General features: G+C 41.0%; 3 protein-coding genes across 5 annotated transcripts in view; 1 reads left to right on the forward strand and 2 right to left on the reverse strand.

Annotated features, from left to right (window-relative positions):
- The window catches only part of LOC122660989 (transmembrane protein 50A-like), a 39,704-nt gene extending 23,779 nt beyond the window's left edge, over nucleotides 1-15,925 (reverse strand). The window contains exons 1-2 of the mRNA XM_043856267.1: nucleotides 15,920-15,925; nucleotides 6,289-6,293 (exon numbers count right to left, since the gene is read on the reverse strand). The gene's annotated coding sequence lies outside the window, so the exon portion shown is untranslated. The remainder of the gene's footprint in view (nucleotides 1-6,288; nucleotides 6,294-15,919) is intronic.
- Nucleotides 487-4,326, reverse strand: LOC122663372. The gene is made up of 2 exons (XM_043859050.1): nucleotides 3,648-4,326; nucleotides 487-743 (listed from the first exon to the last, which is right to left on the reverse strand). Exons 1-2 carry the CDS (start codon nucleotides 4,324-4,326, stop codon nucleotides 487-489), a joined length of 936 nt encoding a protein of 311 aa, XP_043714985.1.
- Nucleotides 8,680-24,182, forward strand: part of LOC122660988 — a 50,385-nt gene continuing 34,882 nt past the window's right edge. The window contains exons 1-5 of one of the 3 annotated variants that reach the window (XM_043856266.1): nucleotides 8,680-10,133; nucleotides 19,498-19,583; nucleotides 19,690-20,064; nucleotides 20,179-20,262; nucleotides 20,390-20,821. In XM_043856266.1, coding sequence (XP_043712201.1) covers nucleotides 8,771-10,133; nucleotides 19,498-19,583; nucleotides 19,690-20,064; nucleotides 20,179-20,262; nucleotides 20,390-20,821 — 2,340 coding nt within the window. In that variant the 5' untranslated portion in view covers nucleotides 8,680-8,770. The remainder of the gene's footprint in view (nucleotides 10,134-19,497; nucleotides 19,584-19,689; nucleotides 20,065-20,178; nucleotides 20,263-20,389; nucleotides 20,822-24,182) is intronic. The other 2 variants (XM_043856265.1, XM_043856264.1) reach the window with 2 other exon arrangements.

A 24,182-nucleotide genomic window follows, 5' to 3' on the forward strand; every position in this document is an offset into this window, starting at 1 on the left:
GACTTTTATGGTTTTTTGACTAGGGGCGGTTCCCACTATCATCAAGAGCTCTACTGACCCCTCGATTGGGGCTGGTGCACCTGAGAACCCATATAAGGGTGCAGACTCAGGTTTCAACGTGCCTGACTTAAACCCGAACTGTAGATAGGCATCATAGGACAGCATGTCCACTGACACCCCTGTGTCCACCAGGATCCTGTGGATGGGTCGATTGGCTATCGTTGCCTGATCCACGATAGCATCGTTGTGTGGCCTTCTTATCCCCTCCATGTCCTCATCACAAAACGTGATCACGGGCTTAGTTCGTGCCTTCTTTTCGGGCACCTCGGCCACGGCCACGAATCGTGCTCTCACCTTGGCTTTGCATGACGACTCCTGCCCTGGTCCCCCCAGGATGGTGAGGATGGCAGGCGCTGTAGAGGTATTTGCCTCGTTGTTGTTCCTCCTGACCTCCCTGAGGTCATCGTGCCGGTCGTCGCAACGATCTCAGTCATCTCCCCTGCGGGCTATGTCTTCTTTCCTGTGGTAGTTTCTTGCGGCCTCACGACCTCTGGAGTTATCTTTCCCATCTTCCTTGACATAACACCTCAGATGGCCTTTCTGTATCACGTCTTCGATCTCTCTCTTTAGTTGTCTGCAATCCTCGGTGTCATGGCTGACATCCTTGTGGAATTTGTAGAACTTATTCTTGTTTTTGTCCTCAAGCCTAGAGAACATCGGCCTGGGCCACTGCTGTCTCGCCCCTATTCCAGACAAGGAATATAATACAATATAAAGGGTGACTAGGACGACGCGTGTCATCCTACTAAACCGCCCGGATCACTGACACAGTGTCCCAACGCATAGTTATGACCAATATTAAAGCAATATAATATCAGAATGTGGAAAAGGGAAATATTACATTCCAAAGATCAGTAGTATTGCGGAAGCGTATAAAATCAAATAGTTACAAGATGTTCAAAGGCTAGATGATAAATATAGTAGTTAATTACATTCCCAACGACCATCTAATAACTATAAAAAAAGGGTATAACAGTAAATATTTATACATGGGCCTAAGCCCCAAAAGTAATAAAAAAGGGATCAAGTCCCAAATATCCTCACTGCCCGTAGGCGCAATGGTCACAAGGACACTTGTCGCCATGTTCCTCTAACACAGCTTTCGGCTCCCTCGTACCAATGTCATCATAGCCCGAGGACTAGACCTCGAGTACCGTAAGATACCCGCCATCTGCATCATAATCTAAAAAGTGTGAGCACGAGGGGGTTAGCTCCACTGAGCCAGTGAGGGGATGGGGATGCACAAACACGCAATTCACATAGTCCAATGATGCATGCACATGTTAATTCCATTTTTCCACCTATCACACAACTAAGTCAGAGGTATATGCTACTGTGACAACTTGGGTAACACTGTGGGTCACTTCAGTCATTGCCACAATGAAACCTCAATTGTCACTCGGGGAGCCTACGCCAGACAAAGCCACCAAAACTTCCCCGTGGCAGACCCCGATAACCATCACTACCATGATTGGCTCTCTCTTACACCACCGAATCCGGGCTCTGGTTATCCAACACCTAAACCCCTGTTGGTAAGGGTCATAGCATAAGGGTACCAAGTCCTAACCGCAGATATACTACATGCAAGTCCTATCGTCCCGATAGGTATTTCGGGTGCATAAACGTCACATACCATCTTGCACCCGGGTACCAGCATGGCACGACACATACAGTTCAATATGGCATTCAATCAAAGATATTATATATATAATCCAGGGTTCCGACACCATAACCCAACAAGAAATGGAATGCAACCACAACATCATCATATCGATCATTAATAAAGTATGCAAGATGCACAAACATGCTTAATAATTGTACTAATAGCATGAAACATTATGCAATATTAATAACAAGCCCAAACAAACCAAACCTACTCACCATGTAAGTTATGTCCCGATGTTATGAGTTGTCACCGCGGCTAAGTAACACGTCACAATATGGAAATTTTAAACCTAAATAAAGGGTGAGAATAGGGTTAAATAAGTAAAGGGAAGGATCCCCAAAAGGTCTCTCTTAATTATTCTAAGTATAAGATTTCAGAGATAGGGTGATTTTATGGGTGGTCTCATGCCCAATTCCTGAATCCACATGTAAATCCTAGCTAACCAGGGGCTTAGGAAAGTCTCTGCCAAGTGTGGTTTTACGGGTGGTTTATCTCAGAACATGAAACTGCACCTAAAACTGACTTTAACAGAGGCTTATTCAGGGAGCGGTTGCAAGGGTGGTTTCTCGTAGGTCTTGAAACTACATGTAAAATCACATACCTGCAGACCCAAGATTCGAGGGGTTTCTCACCAGAAGTTCCTTTCCCAAGGGGTTTAAAGGTAAGGAGGCTCCAAGGAAGCTTCTTCCTAGGTCCATTAGAGTTCTAAGACCTCATTAGGTCCATGTATCCCAAGGATTCAAGAAGGGGAAGTAAAGAGAATCCTATTTTAGGGCATAATAGGGTAGAAACTCTAAGTCTTTCGATTGGAATGGGGTTGTGAGCTTTAGGGCTAGCCATGGAGTGAAATAACTCCACAACAATCAAAGCCAAGAGTTCCAATCAATCTTTGGGTTCCAAGACAAACCCTAGATCGAGTCTCTCCCATTTCCCCAAACCCCAAACCCAAAATAGAAGAAGGGATAAGGCTTTAATGGCTTACCTACCCCAAGGAAGTGGTGCTCCATGTTGAGGGCTCCAAGAAGTAAGATCTTCAAGCCTCCAATCAAGCCCCTCCACACTTCTTCCTCTCTTTCTCCTTCCTCTTTCTCTCCTCCACGTTCTAGGTTAGATGAGAGTAGTAATGAGAAATAAATGCCCTTTAGTCTATTTAAGGTAAGTGATGCTTTAGGGTCCATTTGGTTGGGTACCAATAGGATAAAGCCCATTTTTTGGTTCAACCAGTCAAATGGGTCAAGTAGGTTGATTGGGTCGATCCAAGTTAAATGGGTCACTAAGCCAAATGGGTTATTAAGCCAAATGGGTTATGAGAGCTAAATGGGTTATGAGAGTTAAATGGGTCGACCCATTAGTTCTAAATAGGAAAGAACCCAAATAAAAGATGGGTTCACATGATATAGGTATAAGCTCTTCACATGTCTTCCCAAAGCAAGTGGGACCCACAAATAAAATATTCTCCACTCAACTAAAATAGCCCGGGCGGTTCAAACCTTGACCCGCACTTCGAGGACGCCGAGGGAAAGGGTAAACAATAAAATTAAGGGCTAGAACTTACTTTTCCCTTGTCATGGTTTATCCCCCATGACCCCGAATAGCTTCGCCACGGCAATGCCAAGTTCATCATTGAACGAAGTGTCCAACTGAGGCGACGGTCTAGGATGCTCTCTCCTAAACTCTTCGCTTCCCGGGCTGATACTTGGAGGATAATCGACAAAGTTACCATCTATGAACTTTGTCCACTACCGGTTGAGGAATCTTTCCTCCACAGGCAAACCCGTACTGTGGTCAATGATTTTGTAGCTGGGTTTGACCATCATGGAGAACAGGTCACCAGCATACATGGCAGCGGTATCTATGCGTCATAAGGAAGAAATAATAATTAATTATATCCCGGGGTGCGGGTATAACAACTGCAATAGACCTCGATCATACACCTTCATCAGGATTTTGGTCCTGTTGGTGTTGAACGGGGTGTAGTCTGGGCTCTGGTCTCGGTCGGACCTCGCCCTCTTGGAGTCTTTCTTTTTCTCATCCTTCTCACTCGCTTTCTTTTTCTTTGGAGCCTTTGTATCCACCGCCTTCCTCGCCTTCATGATATCGAACATATTGGCGTACTGGTAGCAACGGTCCAGTAGCTGCGGCATGGTGGTCACTGGGTCCAGGGTAAGCAACTTCACTAGGTCGTGGTTGGTGACCCCATTATGCAAGGTGTTGAAGGCCATTGCATCGTCCAAGTCCTTGATCTCCAGGCTCTTCGCGTTGAAGCGGGTGATATAATCCCTAATGGACTCATCAGGTCGCTGTTTGACGACCAGCAAATTGGCAGCGGTCTTCTTTTGCTTCACTCTGCTCTGGAAACGGCTCATGAACGTTTTGGCCAACTCGGTGAAGCTTCTGATCGAATTGGGCTTCAGCTTTGCGAACCACAGTGTTGTTGGCTCCTTAAGGGAGGTGGGGAAGGAGCGGTAGGACACCACATCGGACCCACCATACACCATCATCATGGCGTTGAAATAGCTGATGTGGTCGTTGGGATCACCCTTCCCATCATAGGTCTCAAAGGTTGGAGGCTTGAAGCCCCTAGGGAGTTCAACCCTCATGAGCTCGACCATGAAGGGGTGTTGGCCGGGCCTGAAACTCTCCTCAGGGACACTGCCCTTTTCTAGGGACTCGATCTTGGTATTCATCTCGTGGAGCTTACAGTCAAGCTCGCTTTCTGCGATCTGGTTTGGGACAGCGTCAGCCCGGGCGCGACGCTCGTTCAACTCATCTCGAAGATCACGCCTGGGTGACCTCTGCTGGTCTACCTGCTCAGTGCATGCGTTTGAGGGTTTGGAGCGACTTCTCTCGGTCCTGCTGTGAGTCCTCTGGCTGGTGGTCACCGACTGCCCCCCCCCTCGCGAGTACCTGCTCTTAGTAGGCAGGTTCCAGTTGCACACAATCCCTGGAGAGGGTAGCTCTCTTCTTGATGGGTGCGAGGACCCAACCCTGCTCCCCGTCCCTTGCGTGCCATCTCCCGCGGGCTTCGGGTTCTCTTGCTTGTTCCTTGGGAATACCAGCATAGACGCTGGGGGGGAAGGCTGGTGCTAGGGGTAGGCCAGCGGCTGTGGCGGCTACCAGATTGGCCGCTCTCAACACCTGCAATTCTCTGACCATGTCCCTAAGGAACTCGTTCTGGTGGAGTACCTGTTGCTGCAGGTCTTGGATTTGGCCCACATTGGCAGGCGCGTTAGGATCTACCACTGTAGGGGTGAACCCCTGAGGCAACGGTGGTGGAGGTGGCAGTGCTCTGGTGTTGCGACTAGACTGGCCTTGATCCTGCGTTGTATTTTGGCCAGCCACCTCAGTCGCAGAAGGTTGGGTCCTCGCGGTTTGGCCTGTCACCAGGAGCTGGGTTCTGGAGGGTCCCATTAGTGCAGTATTCGTTCACCGCAGGGTTTGCTTTCCTGTCTGTCCCTAGCCGCTAGTATTCTTTGTCACCCGACGTGTCACCGGATTCTCCACGGCGGGTGGAACTTGAGTGTTGGGTGGAACGACGTTTTGTTCTCCGGCCATGATCTTGAATTGATGGTTTGGTAGAGATTTTGAGAATGTCATTCCTACAGATGGTGCCAAACTGTTGCGTCAGAAATCCTATTGGAGCGAGCTCTGCCTGTAAGACAAGGATTAGCAGAGAGGACCGGGCGTCGCCGGTGATCTCTCTGAGCAGCAGTCAATTCAGAAAAAATTCAGATAGATTGGACGTGTGTTACCTCCCTTACTTAAGGTGGTTGAGAAGTAGAATCGTGCTTGAATAGGTAAGCTGGAATCTCGGAGTGGAGTGAGACCGTTGTGGAGCGAAGTGTGGGGATAATGCTTATCCGTTACTTCCCACGCGCCAGATTAGGCGTGACGTGGGCGAAAGTCTCAGACCATGTTGGTCCATGCTAAGCTTGGTGTTGTTTACGTAAGTTATGGAGATCGTTCCTCTCATGCTTGGCTATGGCCAGACTGTTGTCATTTACAGGCGAGCGCGTTGCGCCCTAGCGGTGCGAGCTGGGGTGCGACCTAGCGCCCAGCCCAGTACGATGTTCGTAACTTGGTCCTTTCTACGAGCTTGGAGAGCATCCTTGTTCACGCTTGTTAGGCTGATCGACTTCGTCTTGGACTCACGACCTCGATGGCTCATTCTCGTCGCATCTAGTCCTTTGTCCCATCAGCTTCTTATTATAAAATTTCCTCGTAGGGGTAAAAATCATGCCATTGAAACCCTAAATAATGAGCTACACAAATTCGAGGGTAGGATTGTGTTCATTTCCCCTCCCAAACCCTGCAGTAGTGAGAGCTTTGTATACTTGATAGCTCTTTTTATGTTGGTGATTAGGTGTTAGATCATACATCATCCAACAAACAAAGGAAGGTTATGTGACAAATGGAGATAAATATATTATTATAAATTATTGTTAATTTATTATTATTTTTTTTAAATAATGAAAAAAATGTCATTTGTCTTCCTCTTGTAATGGCATGATCCTGTTATGATAAGTATACATGTATGGGGATAATTTCTTCTTATGATAAATGAATAGTGGGGTCTGTCGTATTCAAAATTTACCAAAAAAAAAATCAAAGGTTTTTGAGATTGGTTCGAGGAGACTCTGGGTTACAATAGAATGAGTTATCTAAGAAGATATAAAAGATGGAAATATCAAAAGTTGTAGGATTTCTAAATGTTTGAGCCAAAAAAATAAAAATGAAGAAGTTACTGATGAATTAACTTCCATTTCTCTTCCTTTTTTCACCTTAAAACAGACAGAAAAGAGTCCCAATGGATATTTCTATTGTGTGTAGAAGTGTTAAGAAATAAACGAATCTCTCCCCAAACAAGTAATATATCTATACTTCAGAAGCAGTTTTTTTATTTTTTATTGGTAAAATATCTATACTTCTGAAGTAGTTTATTCTTATTGATTATTGGCCCAACCATGTAAATATGAATTACTAAAATCTTCCCCTGTATACAAGAACTGGGAATCATATTGTTTGGATCACTATGAATGTTACTTGTATAAACCATAAAGAGAAATACTAGCAGTGAAAAGAAACAAAATTATAAATTTTACAAACTCTACGAACAACCTCTCCCCACTTATTCATTATACTTATTTTAATTGTTGATAAAAATTTGATGCGATGTCATTGATTTTTTATTTATTGAGTAATTCACTTTTTCAAGGAAAATCCATCGATACCCTTTCTCAAATAACGAGAATGGATCATCTGCACGTACTAATAGGTGAACGTACATGTGAAAGTCAACCAACTGTCATATTTTTGCCATTTACAAGGGGAGGAGGGGTTTTTATGAAAACAAAATTAAAATGTGATTAGCTCTCTCATGTACGTTGACCTGTTGGTACGTGCAGACAAACCAAACTCCAAATAACAAGTTTAATTTGTTTTATTTATTTATTTATTGTAATCTATGTATATTTGAGTTGATTTTCATTTTTCAAAGGAGGAAAATTAATCGTCCCTACCATAATATTAATTGAAACTATTTAATCACCACATACTGTGCCTCTTTATATTGTGGACCACTTAGACTACTTGCACACTATTGAGTCTTAACACCTCAACCTACTACCACTTGATTTAGACATACATTGTTCAAGTCAATGGAGAAAAAAAAATCAAAATCTAGTGAGAGAAAAGAAAGGAAATTTACTATTCACATGGCAATGAGAATCACATTAGAATGATCTGATACATCTCATGGAAAAAGAACAAGAAACCATGGATCTATCAATATGATTAGATCAATGATTCTCAGTTCTAATATATAGCAAATAATTGAAAGCTTTGGTCGTCCCAACTCCCAACCAACCAACAAAAAACTACCTCCAACTACCAATATCAGCTAATTAGGGGTCGTCTGTTTGAAGAGTAATCAAATTTGGATAGGATAAGGATTAGTGCCAAATCAGTAGCCAAAACATTTAATGTTGTACCTTGAGTTTTTGTAAGTTCACCATCCCAAGTGAACCAAACAAGGTTGGGGTGGAATTTTAAAAGCCACATCAGCACTTTTCCACCCCACCTAAGTCTCCCGTCAAACAAAGGGGGCCTTAGGATATGAACCAATTTGGTTCACTAAACAAATAAGCTTAGACCGTGTTTGATATGTATTATCGGAAGAGATTATGGGTTTGAACGCATTTTGAAACTAGAGAATACAAAAATCAGTTTTCAGAATGTGAAATCTACCATGAGAATGCATACCAAACATAGGCCTAATAATTGGGTTGATTGTTTGCCTAGACTAGCATCGGTTCGACCACTACAAACCCGCCGGTTCCAATCCCAACTTCCAAGTTGATTCAGATAACTACGAATGCCAAGGCGTATATCCAAATGGAATCTTATAAGTATTTATTCTCCATAAAGTCCAATCTATAACTGTAATTGCCTGTACATTCATCCACATTTGTCATTTTCCGTTGTCTCCTTCCTTCGTTCTCAACAGTGCACGTGCACTAACACAATTCGTTTCCCCCGCTTTTCCCTTCCTCACGACATCACAGCGCGCGGAAAATCAAACGAAAGGCACAGTTATTATTACAGACATAAAAAGGAAAAGGGGAAAACTATAATTTGATTTTCCCACATTTTCTCTTCTATTCAGTTAGTATTTGTCCTTTTATTTTATTTTCTATTTTCAATATATATATATATATATATATATATATATATATATTTTCCTATATTCATTTTTATTGAAATTAAAACAAACTTACTTTTTCTGCCTCCAAAAAACGCGAGTCCCTGTCGACAGACATTTCGACGGATACGAAACCGAACCAGAAAATAACTGAAGAAACCCTAACCCTAGACTTGATTGATTCCTGACTCTCTCTCTCTGTCTGCAGTCACTCACTCTTTGCTTCTCCTATTTTGTCTTTCATTGCATGCGAAGGACGAAACAGGGTTAAGGCCAGGGTTACGGTTGTTCTCGTTAGGGTTTGTGGTAATGGACGGCGGTGGCGGCGGCGGCGGGTCACGGCCATGACAGGAAGGCGATGCAAGCGGCGGAAGATGATGGGTAGGGGTGTGGAGGGAGGTTGCGGCACCGAGGAGAAGCCTTGTCCTGTTTCTAGGGTTTCTTCTTCTTCCACCAAAATTCCCGCGAATAACCAGTTATCGACTTCTGTTCAAAGAGACGAATCTTTCGGTTTGGATTTATATGTTCAAGCTCGAAAAGCTTTGTCTGAGCGTTCACCGTACGATACCGAAGAGGCCGTGCTCTCTAGGGTTCCTACTCTTCCTGTTGGTTTATCTGGTTTCCTGACCAAGAATTATGAAAGTCGGAAGAGGTATAAAAAATCTCATTCTGAATCGGCCGCGAAGTCTTCTGGACATGGTTCGATTGCCCAGACTCCTGTTTTGCTGAATATTTGGGCTGAGAATGAGGATTACTTCAGGCCGGTTGCTTTGACTGATATTGAGAACTTGGTTGTTGTGTCATCGATTGATTCTTCTGATATTCAGGGCTGTTTAACTATCCCGTCAGTTTCTGGTGCTACTGTTAGGACTTGTGACAATGCAATTGAAGTTAGTACTAGTCCGCAGAAGAATGAGGAGGTTGGGGTGGAGGAAGAGCAGTTTATGGAAATCGATGGTGAGGGAGCTGATGTTTTAGCTCAGAACGAAACGGGTGTGCTTCAAAATGAAATGGGTTCTTCAGTTAGACCTTCCTCGCCTTGGGGAGCTGGTATTTTGCCACAGGCAGAAAAAGGTTCTTCAGTGACAGAGCTTTCTTCTCCACCCTCGTCTGGTCTACAATGGTTGTTGGGTTCGAAGAATAAAATTCTACTTACTTCTGAGCGACCTTCCAAGAAAAGGAAACTTTTGGGTGGTGATGCAGGATTAGAAAGACTGGTTATTGGGCAGCCTTCAGAAGGAGTGGGGTCACCTATCTGCCACGTTTGTTGCTTAGGGGACAATAACCGAATGCTGGTGTGTGATTCATGTAAAGTTTCAGTACATCAGAATTGCTATGGTGTAGAAACTTTTCCAGACGGACCATGGTTATGTTCTTGGTGCAAGCTGAAGGGTGACGTTGAAAATGATTTGGCGGGAAATGTGGCTGTTGAAAATGGAACTGATGTTTGGTTAAGGCCTTGTGAGCTTTGCCCGAAACAAGGTGGTGCTCTAAAACCGATTGCCAAGGGTGTACCTGAGACCAAAGATAGCGATACTGTGAAGTTTGCTCACTTGTTTTGCTGTCAATGGTTGCCCGAGGTGTATGTTCAGGACTTGAGGATGATGGAGCCAATCATGAATGTTGAAGGAATAAAGGAGACTAGAAAAAAATTAGTTTGTTATTTGTGTAAGGTTAAGTATGGTGCCTGCATTCGGTGTAGCAATGGTATGTTTATTGCTTGCTTATTTCTCATCATATATTAACAAATTGCCACTATATCACCAATAGCATTAGAATAGCTAGTAATTACAGCCTGAGACATGAGTGCAACTTGTATTCAAGTTTATTTATCATTTATTTAGTGCGAATCATTTAGTTTAGTGAGGAACAGCAATGATCAGGTGTTCGATTTTGTCCCCTATTTCCATTTTAGCCGTTGTTAATAGCAATTACCTTGCTCTACTGTAGGCTTCTTGCGTGATCAGGACTTGGGAGCATGAAAGTAGTCTCTTAAAATCTACATTTTTATAGATTCAAATATTCCAAGCCAGTAGAAGTTTCCTATATTATCTCTTTGCCTTTGATCCATTTGATATGAGATGTCCACGAGGCTTTTATTATGAAGTATGTTTGGTGGGCTTTTTTTATTGTTCTAGTTGTGCTTTTCAGTCGCACTGATGGCAGACAGAATCCTACACTTAAGAAGCTGAGGGAATCATTTTCTGATGATGAGAATGTGCCTAGAAGAGAGATCTGACTTTGGCATAAAGTTGTAGGATTCAAAATATGCTTACTTGAATGTGAATTGCCATGTGTCTCAGAAAGGGCATGCTACTCTCAGAAAGGAACTTATGGGCTGTTGGGCTTGGCCTTTTAAAGCTTAAGGGAATGCATTGAATTAGCAAAGAACATGGCCGGTGCGATTTGGGATACCCTGGGATTGTGGGTTTGCCATGGTGTTTGTTGAAATCCATTCCATGGGCAGTCTCCAAAATTCACTATTTGGCATATTTGGAAAGAGGTTTTCTCCTCTATCATTCCACAATTCAATGTTGCCACCCCACTTTGCTCTCCCTACCAATGTATATAGCTGTCCAACCGAACTATGGTCATATTTGATCATGCAGTTCACTTGTTCTGGTAAATTTAACATTGTTAGTTCTAGAGAGGTCACTCTTTTGCTGCATGCTGGTGATTGAGTAGTACATTCTCAGCATGGCACGTGTAAACCAGTTTCCAGACCAGAGTGGTCCAGCAGAGACTAGGCTAGAACAAGATTATATAATAGGGGAGTAAACTAGATGATGCAGATTCACCACCAAATAGGGTTTGTTTCATTGGGAATAAGTCTAGGGTTGAGTTACATACATGTTGGGCCTTTGATCCCATGGGTTTCTAATGTAATAGGCTACTTTTATGGGCCTAAAATATGGTTATATAGGTTGCATACGGGATTAGCCCAATACTTAGTTTATTTTTATGTTTTTTAATTGAACCGGTTCAAATTGGTTGCGTCCAATTGGTTCAATTTAAGTGATCATGTGACTTGGTTAAGTGGTCATGTGACAACTTAAGTGGTCATGTGATGTAAGTTGGGCTGGATTAGGACTCTATAAGTCCAACCATGTTTTGAGTCTATTTCTTTTAGTATTTTAGTTTCCTAGTTGGTTTAAGTTACCTAATAGGTTAAGGATAAGGTCAGGCCATTCCTTTTTAGTGCCTAAGTCTATTTTTGAGTCTTCTATATAAGTTTGTAAGGGAGGCCAACATTACATACGAATTTGATTAATAAATATTAGCTTTATGCTTGTTGCCTTTGTTGCTGCCTTTGCTCTATCGTGAGTGTGCCTTGTGAGTAATATCAAGGTTGAAGGGATTGGTGGATCTCCAATCGACTCCTTGCATTGTGAAGATCGGGAGGACTGCTACTTATCTCCTTGCATTGTGAAGATTGGGAGACCCTATTGTTCATCTTCAAAGTTGTTGCCATGAAGACCTGTAACAAGTAAGAAATTTTGCAACTATTATTCTTCCTTCTAGAAGGTCACATACAAGGTGATTTTCGTGAGAATTTTGCCCAGCCAAATCTAACCATTAGAACCTGCTAAAAATTTGATCGAGTCTTCCTCAAACCCTAAGAGAGACTTGACTCAAATTTCAGCACCATCCACCCAGTCGATTGTTTGAAATTATAGTTTTACCCCTCTCTCCTACTTCTACTAGGAAACCTCCGTAACTTCGAATCTGTCCATCACTTTCAAACCAAACTTTCAGCATACATTCCTTACATCATTGTTGACACTCGATCCAAGTTTCAGCCCCAAACTCCCACTCTAACTCCTTCATTCCTCCACTCCATTAAACCCAAAACCTGCAACTCAATTCTGTCCAGAATTGCAGAATTTCAAAACTCATCCAACCCCTAACCTTTTAATACCATATTGACCCCCTAGACCTGCCCATTAATACCCTATAAACCCCTTTCCCAATATCCAACCCAAACCCTAGGAATTGACCTAAAACCTAGTGCTGTCCATTCAAACCAGCAGCCCCTTTTGTTGTTTGGCTCCTAGTAGGTCTCCTACCTATCTAGGACTACATTACTAGATTTGGGAGAAATTTTGTAACCCTAAGACAGATTGTCCGTAACAGAACCAAACCCTAATTGAGTACTCTATCAGCATGCAAGGTTTGAGCCAAATCTGATTTACAGAATAAGGAGGTCCAGTAGAGTTCTAGAGCTACTAGGAATAAAAGTAGCTGATCGTCACCACTGTTCTCTCTTTAGGGTATCCTTCAGGCAATCCCCTCTGAGGCAGACATCCTCACTGCTGTCCACTCTCACAAGGCTGACAGAGTCCCTAAATTGGATGGTTTTAGTATGGTGTTCTTTTCAGCTACTTGGGACATCATCAAAGTGTATCTTATCAAGGTCCTCCAAAGCTTTTTCTTTAATCCCAATCAAATCAAAGGGATTAACCACACTTTCATTTGCCTCATTCCCAAGAAAGAGGGTGCTTCCTCTATGGAAGATTTCTGTCCTATTTCCCTCTGCAACTTGCTCTACAAATTTATTGCTAAGGTCCTGGTTAATAGGCTTAATTTGGTGATTGACTACTTGGTCAGTGACAACCAATGGACCATCATTCCTGGTCGAAGTATTTCTGACAACATCCTCCTCTGTAATGAGATTGTCAGAGGTTTTGATAGAAAGGTTTTGGTGGGGGTGGGGGAAGTAGGAAGAACTCTAAACTCTCCCAGATAGGATCCCAAGTCAAAACCCAAAAACTCAAACCTCTTAGAATAACACCAAACTTTAAGAAACAATAGTTAATAGGAAGGATAAGAACCCTTCAAAAGATGGGAAAGAGCCGATGGGCGATTTGGGAGTAATTTAAGAAACAATCAACTCACGGGCGGAGATCTCAAAAACAGTAAAACTGAAATTAAACCCAATCCGATCTACAGATTGGTCTGAAATTTGGATCAGACCTTTGATTCAATAATCAAAATCAAACCCCCAAAATATTTAAACAATCCAAAGGCTGGATTAAAATTAATTTGAAAATTTAATTCTGAAGTAGTGAAAACTGAAAGAAAAGAGAGATTTTAAAATATCTAACAATCAACCAATTTGAAGCAGCCCAAACCTAGGTCGAGTTGACCTCCTAGGATGCCCTTGAAATCCCCAAAGTCTCACCCAAATCTGATCACCAGAATAGGGTGCTGCTATCATGCAAAGTAGGCTAAAAACAAAACAAAAAAAGGGTGAGCCACAGGTTTGGAAAACAGTAGCTAATAGGATTGATATTAACAGAAAGGGATCACCAATAATAGCAAACAGATAAGAGAAGTACATCAAACTAGAAATCAGAGATTCAAACTAATTCAGTGACAATGGAAGAATAGGAAAATCAGTACCTGGATGGAAGGAAAACAGAGTATAAGAGAATAGAGTAAATACATGTGGTTTCCCACCAACTTGGATCAGCTTCCTACTGTCAATGGCTTCTCACCAAGGCTTCCCACCTGAGACTGAATCTCACAGCTCCATTGCGCAAGCAACTTATTAATTACAACGTATCTAGCCAAACTGCTAAAGGGCTGTTACAATCAATTTAAAGAGAAACCTAAGGCATATTCCTAACCTGGATAGGAAAATAATTCCTAGTACCAAGTAATCATAAAGAGTCTTAACAAAGAAAAGATCTAATCTTAAAAGAATGCTTACACGCAGGTGATTGTTGATTAAAAAAGTATACTTAAATAAATAAAAGCCTATTAACTAACTATGCCCATAACTGGGCCTGTACTAAGCCCATGAATTGGGCCTGCTTAAACACCATCGGGCTGGGCCTGGTTCCCCTTGAACTAGTCCTGGTTCTCTTCTTTGTTCCTGCATTGAGTTCACTCCCCTCTTGCTTTTATGAAGATTGATATCCATAAAGCTTTAGACTACTTGAGATGGGATTTCATGCCGATGTCATGCGCAAAATGTCTTTTCCTCTTGCTTTCATCAATGGATTGCCCACTGCATTTCTTCTGCCCACTTCTCAGTGCTTGTCAATGATAGTCTTGCCGGTTACTTTGCCTCTTCTATAGGTATCCGTCAAGGTTGCCAACTCTCCCCCTACATATTCACTTTAGCCCTTGAAGTACTTGCTAGAAGCATTCAAACTTGTATGAACAACAACTTGTCATTCATCTCCCGAAATGTAAGGCCTTAAAGCTTTCCCATCTTGCCTTTGCTGATGAACAAATAATTTTGTCTAGTGCTGACCCTCTATCAGTCAAGTCTTCTATGGCCTGTTTGAGGCACTTTGAGGTTTTTGAGTTTATGTCGGATCTCCACATTAACCTTTCAAAATCGCTTTTATTCTTGGCAGGGTTTTCTGGGGAGGTTAAAGCTTGTTTGAAGGAGTTGGCTGGGTTCTTTTTAGGTCTTCTGCTGGTCAAATATCTTGGTTTGCCGCTGATCCCTTCCAAACTGACTGCCCATCATTGTACCCCATGTTAGATCTTATGTCCAGGAGGCTCCAGCTTTGGAAGGGCCAGTTACTGTCTTATGCGGTGTGCCTTGAGCTGATCAGATCTGTCCTTCAGTCCACTTATATCTATTTTTGGGTGGCCTCAGGTTGTTATTGTGAAGCTTGAAGCTCTTATGTGTTCCTTCCTTTGGAAAGGTTTGACTGTTCCAAATTTCTCCACCCCCATCAGTTGGGCCTCCATCTGCCTCCCTAAAGATGAGGGTATCTTGGGCTGAGACGAATTAAAGATGTCAATTCTGCTGGTATCCTCAGTTGATCTGGAAGATAGTGGCCGAGAAGAAAAACATTTGGGTAGACTAGGTCTACTCTAGGCTCCTCTGAAATAACTGCATTTGAACGGCTCATCTTATCGTTGATACTTCTTGGGTCTAGAGAAAGGTTTTGAAGCTTAGACTTCTTGCATATGGAGTTATCAACTCCTTGATTGATGATGAAGCCTCCACTAGTCTATGGCTGGGCCATTGGCATCCTCAAGGCGGCCTTTCTTTAGTTGGTGACAGAGCTATCTAAAGTTTAGGTTTCGACAGGTTGGCCAAGGTTCCAAACAATATTCAGTTTGATGATTGGCTTCCTCCCCTCCAGTGGTCTACTATTTGGTCTGCTCTTTCGGGTATCCCCAGAAGGCCCTATGGTTGTGATATTGTTTCTTGGTCTGCATTTTCCACAGGGCTCTTCAGTTCTAAGTCGGCTTGGGATCTTCTCCGAACTCGTGGCTGGATCATTCCTTGGCGCAACTTGGTTTGGTTCAAGTCCCACATCCCCCGCCACAATTTCACTGCATGGCTGCCTTCTCGCACTTCCTCTCCATGTAGTCCTTCCTTATTCAGAGGCATATCCCCATTCCTCCTTATGCTACCTTTGTTGGTATTCTAATGAAGATGTCGATAGTCTCTTCTTTGGATGCCCCTGCTCCTCTTTGATTTGGAGTGGCCTACTTTCTAGATGATGGCCCTAAAGAAGAAGAATTTGGCCCTTTGAGTGTGAATTGATTTTGGGTGGACATGTCCTGTGGTGTTAACTTAGTCTGTGACCAGGTGGGCGTTTGTATATAGCACATTTGAATGGAACCCAATCTCAGAGGGTGGACTTCCAAATCTAGATCTTTCCAGCAGGTTTGGGACACTATTTTTTTTGACGTCAGAAGAAAGTTGTCTATGTTCCCATCTAGATGTATCTACTTTCCTAGAAATAGGCTCATTGTTACCTCTTGGGCCCACTTGTTCTAGTGTGGGTGTAATGTAGTTCTAGATAGGGTAAAGCCCTACTAGAAGCCAATTAAACGAGGACCAATAACAAGGAACTAAGGGGCTGTTGGTTCTGCAGTTTCAGTAGGACAGAATTGTAGTTTTAGGTCAAATCTAGGGCTTAGGTTAGGATAATGGAAGGGGGGGGCTTAGGGGGTATGGCTAGGCAGGTTTATAGGACTCTAATAATGTAGGTATTATAGAATTTTAAGTGTTTTGGAAATTCTGTAAAATTGGGCAGTAAGTCAGGATCGACTATGGGTTTTGGGGAAATTAATGAAGGATGAGGGGATTAGGGTTTTGATGGACAAATATGGCTGAGCAGCAAGATCTAGAGTTTAATGGAATTCAAGAAAAAATAAAGGGGAATCAATTGGGGAAGGGAGTAGAGGATTAGAAAAAGAAATTAATGAACAAGTTGCAACAGAAATCCACTAGCAGCAGCTTGGGCAGAAGTGAAGGATAGAACCACCTTCGAATTGGGACCCTCCCGGCCGTCACGGCGCAAGGAGTCGATCGGATTCCACCAATCCCTTTCCACCTTGATAGAACCACAAGGATGCACACTCACAAGGAGCACAGGAGCAGCAACAATGGCAGCCAACAAGCAAAAGCTTTTTTCATTAATCAAATTCGTATTCAAGGCTTTGCCCCCTTAACCTTATATAAAAGACTCAAAAATAGACTTCTACTCTAAAAAGGAAAGGCCTAACCCAATCCTTAACCTATTAGGTAACTTAAACTGACTAGGAAACTAAAATACTAAAAGAAATAGACTCAAAACCTGGGTGGACTTATAGATTTTTAATCCAGCCCAACTTACATCACATGACCACTTAAGTTGTCACATGACCACTTAACCAAGTCATATGATCACTTAAATTAAACCAATTGGATGCAACCAATTTGAACCGGTTCAATTAAAAAACATAAAAATAAACTAAGTATTGGGCTAATCCCGTATGCAACCTATATATCCCTAGTTTAGGCTCATTAAAGTGGCCTATTACACAGAAAACCCTTGGGATCAAAGGCCCAACATATATATATATATACCAACCCTAGACTTATTCCTAATAAAAGAAGCCCAGTTTGGTGATAATTCTGCATCAGGGTGTCGCTCTATTTTTCTGTATTCATTAATTATTTGTTTCTCTTCACCCCTTCTTTTAAAGAGGGGGGGGGGGGCCTTGTATATTTTCTCCTTTTGGTTAATGAATTTAAAAAAAAAAAATTCTCGCATAAATAAAAATGTAGCGGATCTAGAACAATACTATTCAATCAGGAAATTTCGGATATAAAAACAAAATTTCAGAGAACAATATGATGGAAACTAATGTATGACATTTGAGCTAAAAGCCTAAAACAGACAATACCTTATGTGATATTGTAAGTGGAAATGAAGAATGCAAGCAGAAGATAGGTTAAAATAGGTATCACAGGTATCACAGGTATAAGAAACTGAATAGATCTGATCTATTTGGAATAGGATAGGTAGAACAAAAGGATAGATAGGTGAGGAATCCAGTAGAACCTTCATTTGGAATTCACCAAGCTCACCTAAGAATCCTCCCAAACATATACTTAATCCACAACAATTTTCAGAAAAATCTGAACTGTATTACTTCTCAAATTGATGGAGAGGCCATACATGTATTTATAGTGTTTGCTAATCAAAGTAGGATGGCATAGGGACTGTTTAGAAATAACCTTAACCAAAGAAAATAATAACAAAATCTGTTCAATAGGCTAAACACTCCATCAACCAGCCTTACGAATTAACCTATTCCACTAAAAGATTGCCACTAAGAATTAGGATAGACTGGAATTCTAATATCTTACCTAATACAGCCAAGATAAAATTTAGAAACTGTTACAGTATTTTGAAAAAACAAACACTAAGACCTCACAAATCTCAGTGGGAGGTATGTAGGATGAACCCTAGGTTCAGGTTAAACAACTTACTTACAGGATCCCAGGTAAACAAACTAGAAAAGTCAACAAAAGTCAACCTTCTCAGATGAAGGTCAAACTTTTAACAATCACTCAACTAATTATAGTCGATGCAGAATACAACAGATTAAGAATAATTAGAGAATGAGTAAATCTGAAACAGAAATTCAGGAATAGGAGAAATTAAATTACTCAACATCTGGAAATCAGATCAGCCTATAAAGCTGGTCGAGTGTCACTCTTAGTAGGCCAATTCAATTCCCAAAGTCTGATTCAGATCTAATAGCTAGATTTAAAGTTATCAAACAGTATTCAGATCTGGTTCAAAAAACAAGCAGAATCAGGAGAAATTTAATTAAATCAGATCACCAATTGTTGGTGGAAGGTGCGTCTTGAGAGGGACATTGAAACCCCAGAAGTAGGGAGGAATCTGATGGACAGGTTCCTCACCATAAGAAATCTCAATTCTGATAAAAAGGATAAAAAAACAGAGTAGCTGCTAGGTCACTTTGAGAGGGCTTTGACTGTGAGATGATTATCAGTAAGAACAATAGGTAATCAGCAATTAAAAGAGATGGTAATCTTACACAATCTCAGATTAAATACTTAACACAAGTTTGTATAAGAACAGATGCAGGAAAAGCGTACTTGAATGAGAGAAAACAGAGTAAAGGAGGATAGATGACTATGCCTTCCCACCAAGAACAAGGAACAGAGTCTCACTGCCCTCCAAGGATCTTTCACCCTCTACTGAATCACACAACACTCCATTGAAGCAAAAGCTCAAGTCTATTATTCATCAGATAGTGAGTGAACCTTGGCTCTTACAAGCATTTATAGAAAGCTGAATAACATTCCTAATCTAACTAGGGAAGTAAAATTCTTATAGCTAATAGCAAACATAGTTAAAATAGGAAACATAATTTTGACATGAAAGATCCCACACGCATGTGAGAGTGTTCCAAGCTAACTAAACAACTTAAAATAAAAGACTAAGTAAACTAATGAAGTAAATTCCGTATGCCTATCTTTTACCCATATTTTAGACCCATTAAAGTGGTCCATTACAATGAAAAACATGGGACAAAGTGATTGAGGACTGGTCATTAAGTGATGATTTCTTAAGAAATGGAGGTGACAATGAGCTTATTTTACTTGTCGAGTCATTTTTTGCCTCCTTGTCATGTCTATTTGGCAGTTGCCATTTGTTTAATAATGGAACCATCTGTTATTTCTGTTGTCATGTACTAAAGCTTTAAGTAGAAGCACATGTGATGCTGAACTAGATATTGATCTCAGGTAGTGATGCTTCAGCTGATATTTGGTTTCATTTTCATGAGTTAGGGACTTGCAGAACTTCTTTTCATCCTATATGTGCAAGGGAGGCCAAACACAGGATGGAGATTTGGGGAAAGATTGAAACAGATAATGTGAGTGATCTCTTTCCCAACTTGAGGAGGGTTTTTCCTTCGTTGTTGCCCCATCATTGTTATGATGGTTGACATTGTCTTATTTGCCTTATGTAAACTTCTATAGGTTGAACTTCGGGCTTTCTGCTCAAAGCACTCAGTATGTCAGGACACTGCTGTTATGCAACAACCAAGCAGTCCTTTGTCAGTGTTTGGTGGTTGTGAGTTTTCTTTATCTCAGCCTTCACCTTTGGCACTGGTGGAAAGTGAACCTCACAAGTTAAGACATGGAATCAAGAATGCGGAACAAAGCATGGTCCATTGTAAAGCCACTGATGGTGATTGTAATAAATCTGAGGATGTCGAGGGTACTGAACCAGGTTCTAGATGTAGGTCTGACAGTGCTGATGTACAGCTCATTACCATGGAGGCACTTGGAAGGAACAGCAATGAGGATAGTGGTTCGATAGACTCCCTTGATTCTGTACAAATTCTGAAGAAGGTAACAAGGGGAATATGTGAATAATTTCTTCTGAACTCGCTAATGTGTTACTGGTAGAATTTATTGTACATCTATATGATGTCACAGAGTTTCAACCTTTTGTTGCCTGTGCAGATAATTGATCGAGGAAAAGCCTTTGTGCATGATGTAGCTTTAGAGATTGGCATTTCATCAGAATCATTGGCCGCAACACTTGCGGTATGTTAAAAGAAAAGTGCATTATGGTTTTTATTGTTTGTTTCAATTAGTCATGGAAGGATATTTTAACTGTTTTTTTTTAAAAAATTTTTTCCTTCTGTTTAATTGCATTTACCTTTTTCTGTAGGGGGAGCGCCCCTTCTGTTTCCCTGACTTGCAGTCCAAGATAATCAAGTGGCTTGGAAATCATGCTTATATGGGTAATTCACTGAAAAACTTGAAAAGTAGGAGCAACTCAACGAATTCATCAAGGGCTGCGGTTGCAGGGTCTGATGGTCCTAATGGAATTGCAATAGCAGATTCTAGTCACTCAGATGCTGTTCCTGTCAAATCAGTGCCACCAAGGAGAAGAACAAAGAACAACATAAGGATTTTGAAGGATAAGAAAGTTTTATCTTCGTCAGAGGAAACATTTATCGAGCAAAATGATGATGGAATAGTGATAAATGAGTTCAGCAGACAACAGCTTGGTCTTGATGAAGAGTTTAATGATGGTTCTGGTAATGAATCTCTTTCTCATAATGGAGATTGTTGCGAAGACCCTCATGTCACTGGCAAGGTAACCCTATTTTACCAGCACTAACCTATTCAGTATTTTGAATTAAAAATTGTTTTCACTTGTCTTCTATGACTGAAGCCGAGAAACAGAAAATTGGAATTAGATTCAGTGTTTTGAATTGGGTGTGTAGTCAGTCTTGTACAATTTTTTGGTCCTGTGATAGAAAATTCAATATTTGCCTCCACTCTGTCATTTTTCAATTGGTAGATTTTTTGTAAATGTTTGAATCTGGCATGCATTTTTAATTTGTAGGTATATAATTTGTTTTGCCTTCAGAATGTTGGATCCTTCAATCTGTTTTTGGCCAGGTACTGCTCTTTCTAAGGAATCTAATATGTCATGCTGCAGAATCTCTTCTGGTCCACCCATACTGATTTGTTGAGTCATCGTTTATACCGTTGACATCCAAAAGTTGCATCATTTGTGGTTTTGGTTTCCTTATGCTAAATGTAAGTTGACAAAGCTTTGGCTTTTTGACAGGATTTAGGGAAGAACAGTTTGGTCAGTTGACTGAAACTGTGGTTTGATGTTTTAAGGTTTAGTGTGTGGGGGTATAATATAATGTCAACCATAATTTTTATTCCAATTTCATGAAAATTGGATAATTCCTAACGAACTGTATATCATGGGTTAGGTTGTTTTGATTATTGAGAGGAGTTTGCTCTAGAGGTCAAAATGTTTTTCCTCACTAAATACTAGGCATTTGTCTGGTTAGTTTCGCTAACTTGCCCTGTGATTAGATTAAAGCTTAACTATTTTATTTGCTAACATCAGCAAACTAGTTTTGAGGCCTTGCTAGTGTGCTGCTTCATGCTGTGGGGCATTGTGGAAGTGTAACTAGAAGAAAGGTAAAAAAGTTTCAATCTAGCGTTGCTTGAGCTTTGAGTAGTTTATGCCCATGCATAACTGAATTAGAAAGTTAGGAAATAGCAGTTACTAATTTGGTGAAGGTGACTGGAAAACAGCAACAGAAATCCAAGGACCTGTTACAATATGCATAGGTTACTATTCTGGATTTCTTGGACTTCAGAACCACAGATCAGAACACCCAATCATGAGCTGACAAAGTAGAGTCAAGAGCACAGAATTCTGGAAAAATTATAAAGCCAACAGAACTTGATCAAAGAATGACTTACCAGTTGCAGAGAACAATGAAAAATAGAAACTAAAAACCGATGGGAAGAAGAGGAAGAAGAAAGAAAGAAAGGGATATGTTGGTCTCCCACCAACTAGAAGATGGCCTCTCACCAATCTCCACCTTGTAATCTCACCAAGGTTTGCTATCTATCACAGCATGGGTGCCTCTCACTGTTGCACATATTCAATGGCTATCAAAATCGTGGGAGGCTAGGAACTACCTCATCCTTTATTTATAATTGCCTTGTTAGAAAATAAGAAACTCGCCTTGGCTAATGAAAAGAATTTCAAAATAACAACTAAATAAAACTTACAAGGAAATAAAAACTCAAAATATAGAAACCTACTATTCTTAATGACTATGAAACAGAAAATAGAAGCTAACTACTTAATCCCGTGTAGTACCTAAATCCCTAATATTTGGGCTTATTATATAATTGGCCCATTATAAAAGTAAACCCAAAAATAAAAAGCCCATGGCCCATACAACCCATTGGACGCTCAAAAGTCAAAACACATATTTGTCCATTCTTGGTCCAGTTTATTGCTTGGTTTGCTGTTGCCCTTCTTGTTCTCTTGAACTAAATCACTTATTTTATTCACAATTTGAAAAATTCTTACACCATGGCAATTTTAAGCAGAATAACACCAATGCGTAGATATGGCTTTCTGCCTTAGAGCACATGATTTAGATTCTCGTTTGGCCTATCAAGTCCATTTTTGGTTCTGGGGAGGACTTCAGCTTCTCACCTTTATACTTGTTATTAATGCAGCAATTGGTGGTTGGATCAGATTCTGTGAGTTTCTTTTGGGTGTGTGAGAGAGTGTATTTGGGCCAGTTTGGGAGCAGGATGTTCATCTCCCAAGATGGTTGAGGTTCTGTTATCTCTACTTAATTCACAAGAAATAACTTCTTGGCTTTGCTATGCTTTTTTTTTTTGGGGGGGGGTCATTTTTTGGACTTTGGTTCATTCTTGGACTTTAGAATCCTTAGAGGATCAAGAGATTTGGAGATTTTGGATTCTAGGGACTGATTATGCACAGCCAATATTTGTTTTATCCTTATTTTCTTACCTTCCTGATGCTGACAGCGAGGCTTTTGCCAGTGGGGTGCCACACTAAAACGTAAACATCTTAGTAATGTTCAGAAGGTGAAAGATTATGCTACCTTATTTTGAATTGGTCGTCGATTACCTTTTTTTACTTCTTGTGGCCTTTATTGGAGAATTATGGTACCATGTATTTATTTTTCTGGGATAGAATAATGTATTTCTTTTTCATTGGGCAAAAGCCAAACAGACTCTCGATAATGGCTCATGTACATGAGTAGACAAAAGCGTATCATACACAAAAATGAGAGGAGAGAGAAATAATGAGAAGAGAGAGAGTCCACTGATGATTCTTAATCCAAAATCGTAAAGGAGGGGGTCATTTCAATTAATCCAAAATTGTAAAAGAGGGGGAGTTATTACTTAGGAAGACCAAAAAACAGTAATTGAATCCTCTAATGACTCTTAAACCTCCTTATAAGTTTAATCTAACTTAAACTGGCAATAAAACACTTAAATGGACTCATAAAAGAGGCCCATTAAGCTAAAAAATAAAAAGTTCCAGGGCCATAGAAGCCAACCATGGGCCAAAATCTTTCGAGGCCCAATTGGCCCGATTAGACACCCTCAACAGTATCGTACCCATTCCTTGGTAAAGCATTTGATGTGGAGTTAGCGCTTCTATGCCTCCAGAAAATGTGGTGTTCTCCTGGTTGGATAGTGACCTTGCTCTTCGAATCAGATGTGACAATTTTCTCAGGGTCTTTGCTTCCATGGACATCCATTTTAGCCCTAATGGTGAATCCTCCTCAACTATAAGATTGGTCAATGGTTGAGGTACATACAGCAATTGTCCTTGTGGAACTGCTTTGATTGCTGTGTTGAAATCTCCCCATCTGGCAGTTCCTGAAAGTAAAAGCAACACATTGCCAGAGTGCTCTTTTAGCCCACCACTTGTACTTGAGAGATTAGGGTTGATGCAGTTAAGACTGTTCTATACTTCAATCCGGCCTAGGCAGCCTATATTTTGGTTCACGTATGGGTTTTATGAGCCTTGAGATTTTTATTTTCCGGTGTACTGATGTGATGACTAGTGAGCCTCTTTATTAAAGCTCATATTTGGGGTCTTAATTTTGTAAACCGGATTAAGTATAGATAAGATTGTGTGGGTCCCA

This window comes from Telopea speciosissima, chromosome 5, assembly GCF_018873765.1.
Source record: "Telopea speciosissima isolate NSW1024214 ecotype Mountain lineage chromosome 5, Tspe_v1, whole genome shotgun sequence".
NCBI classification, from domain to species: Eukaryota; Viridiplantae; Streptophyta; class Magnoliopsida; order Proteales; family Proteaceae; genus Telopea; species Telopea speciosissima.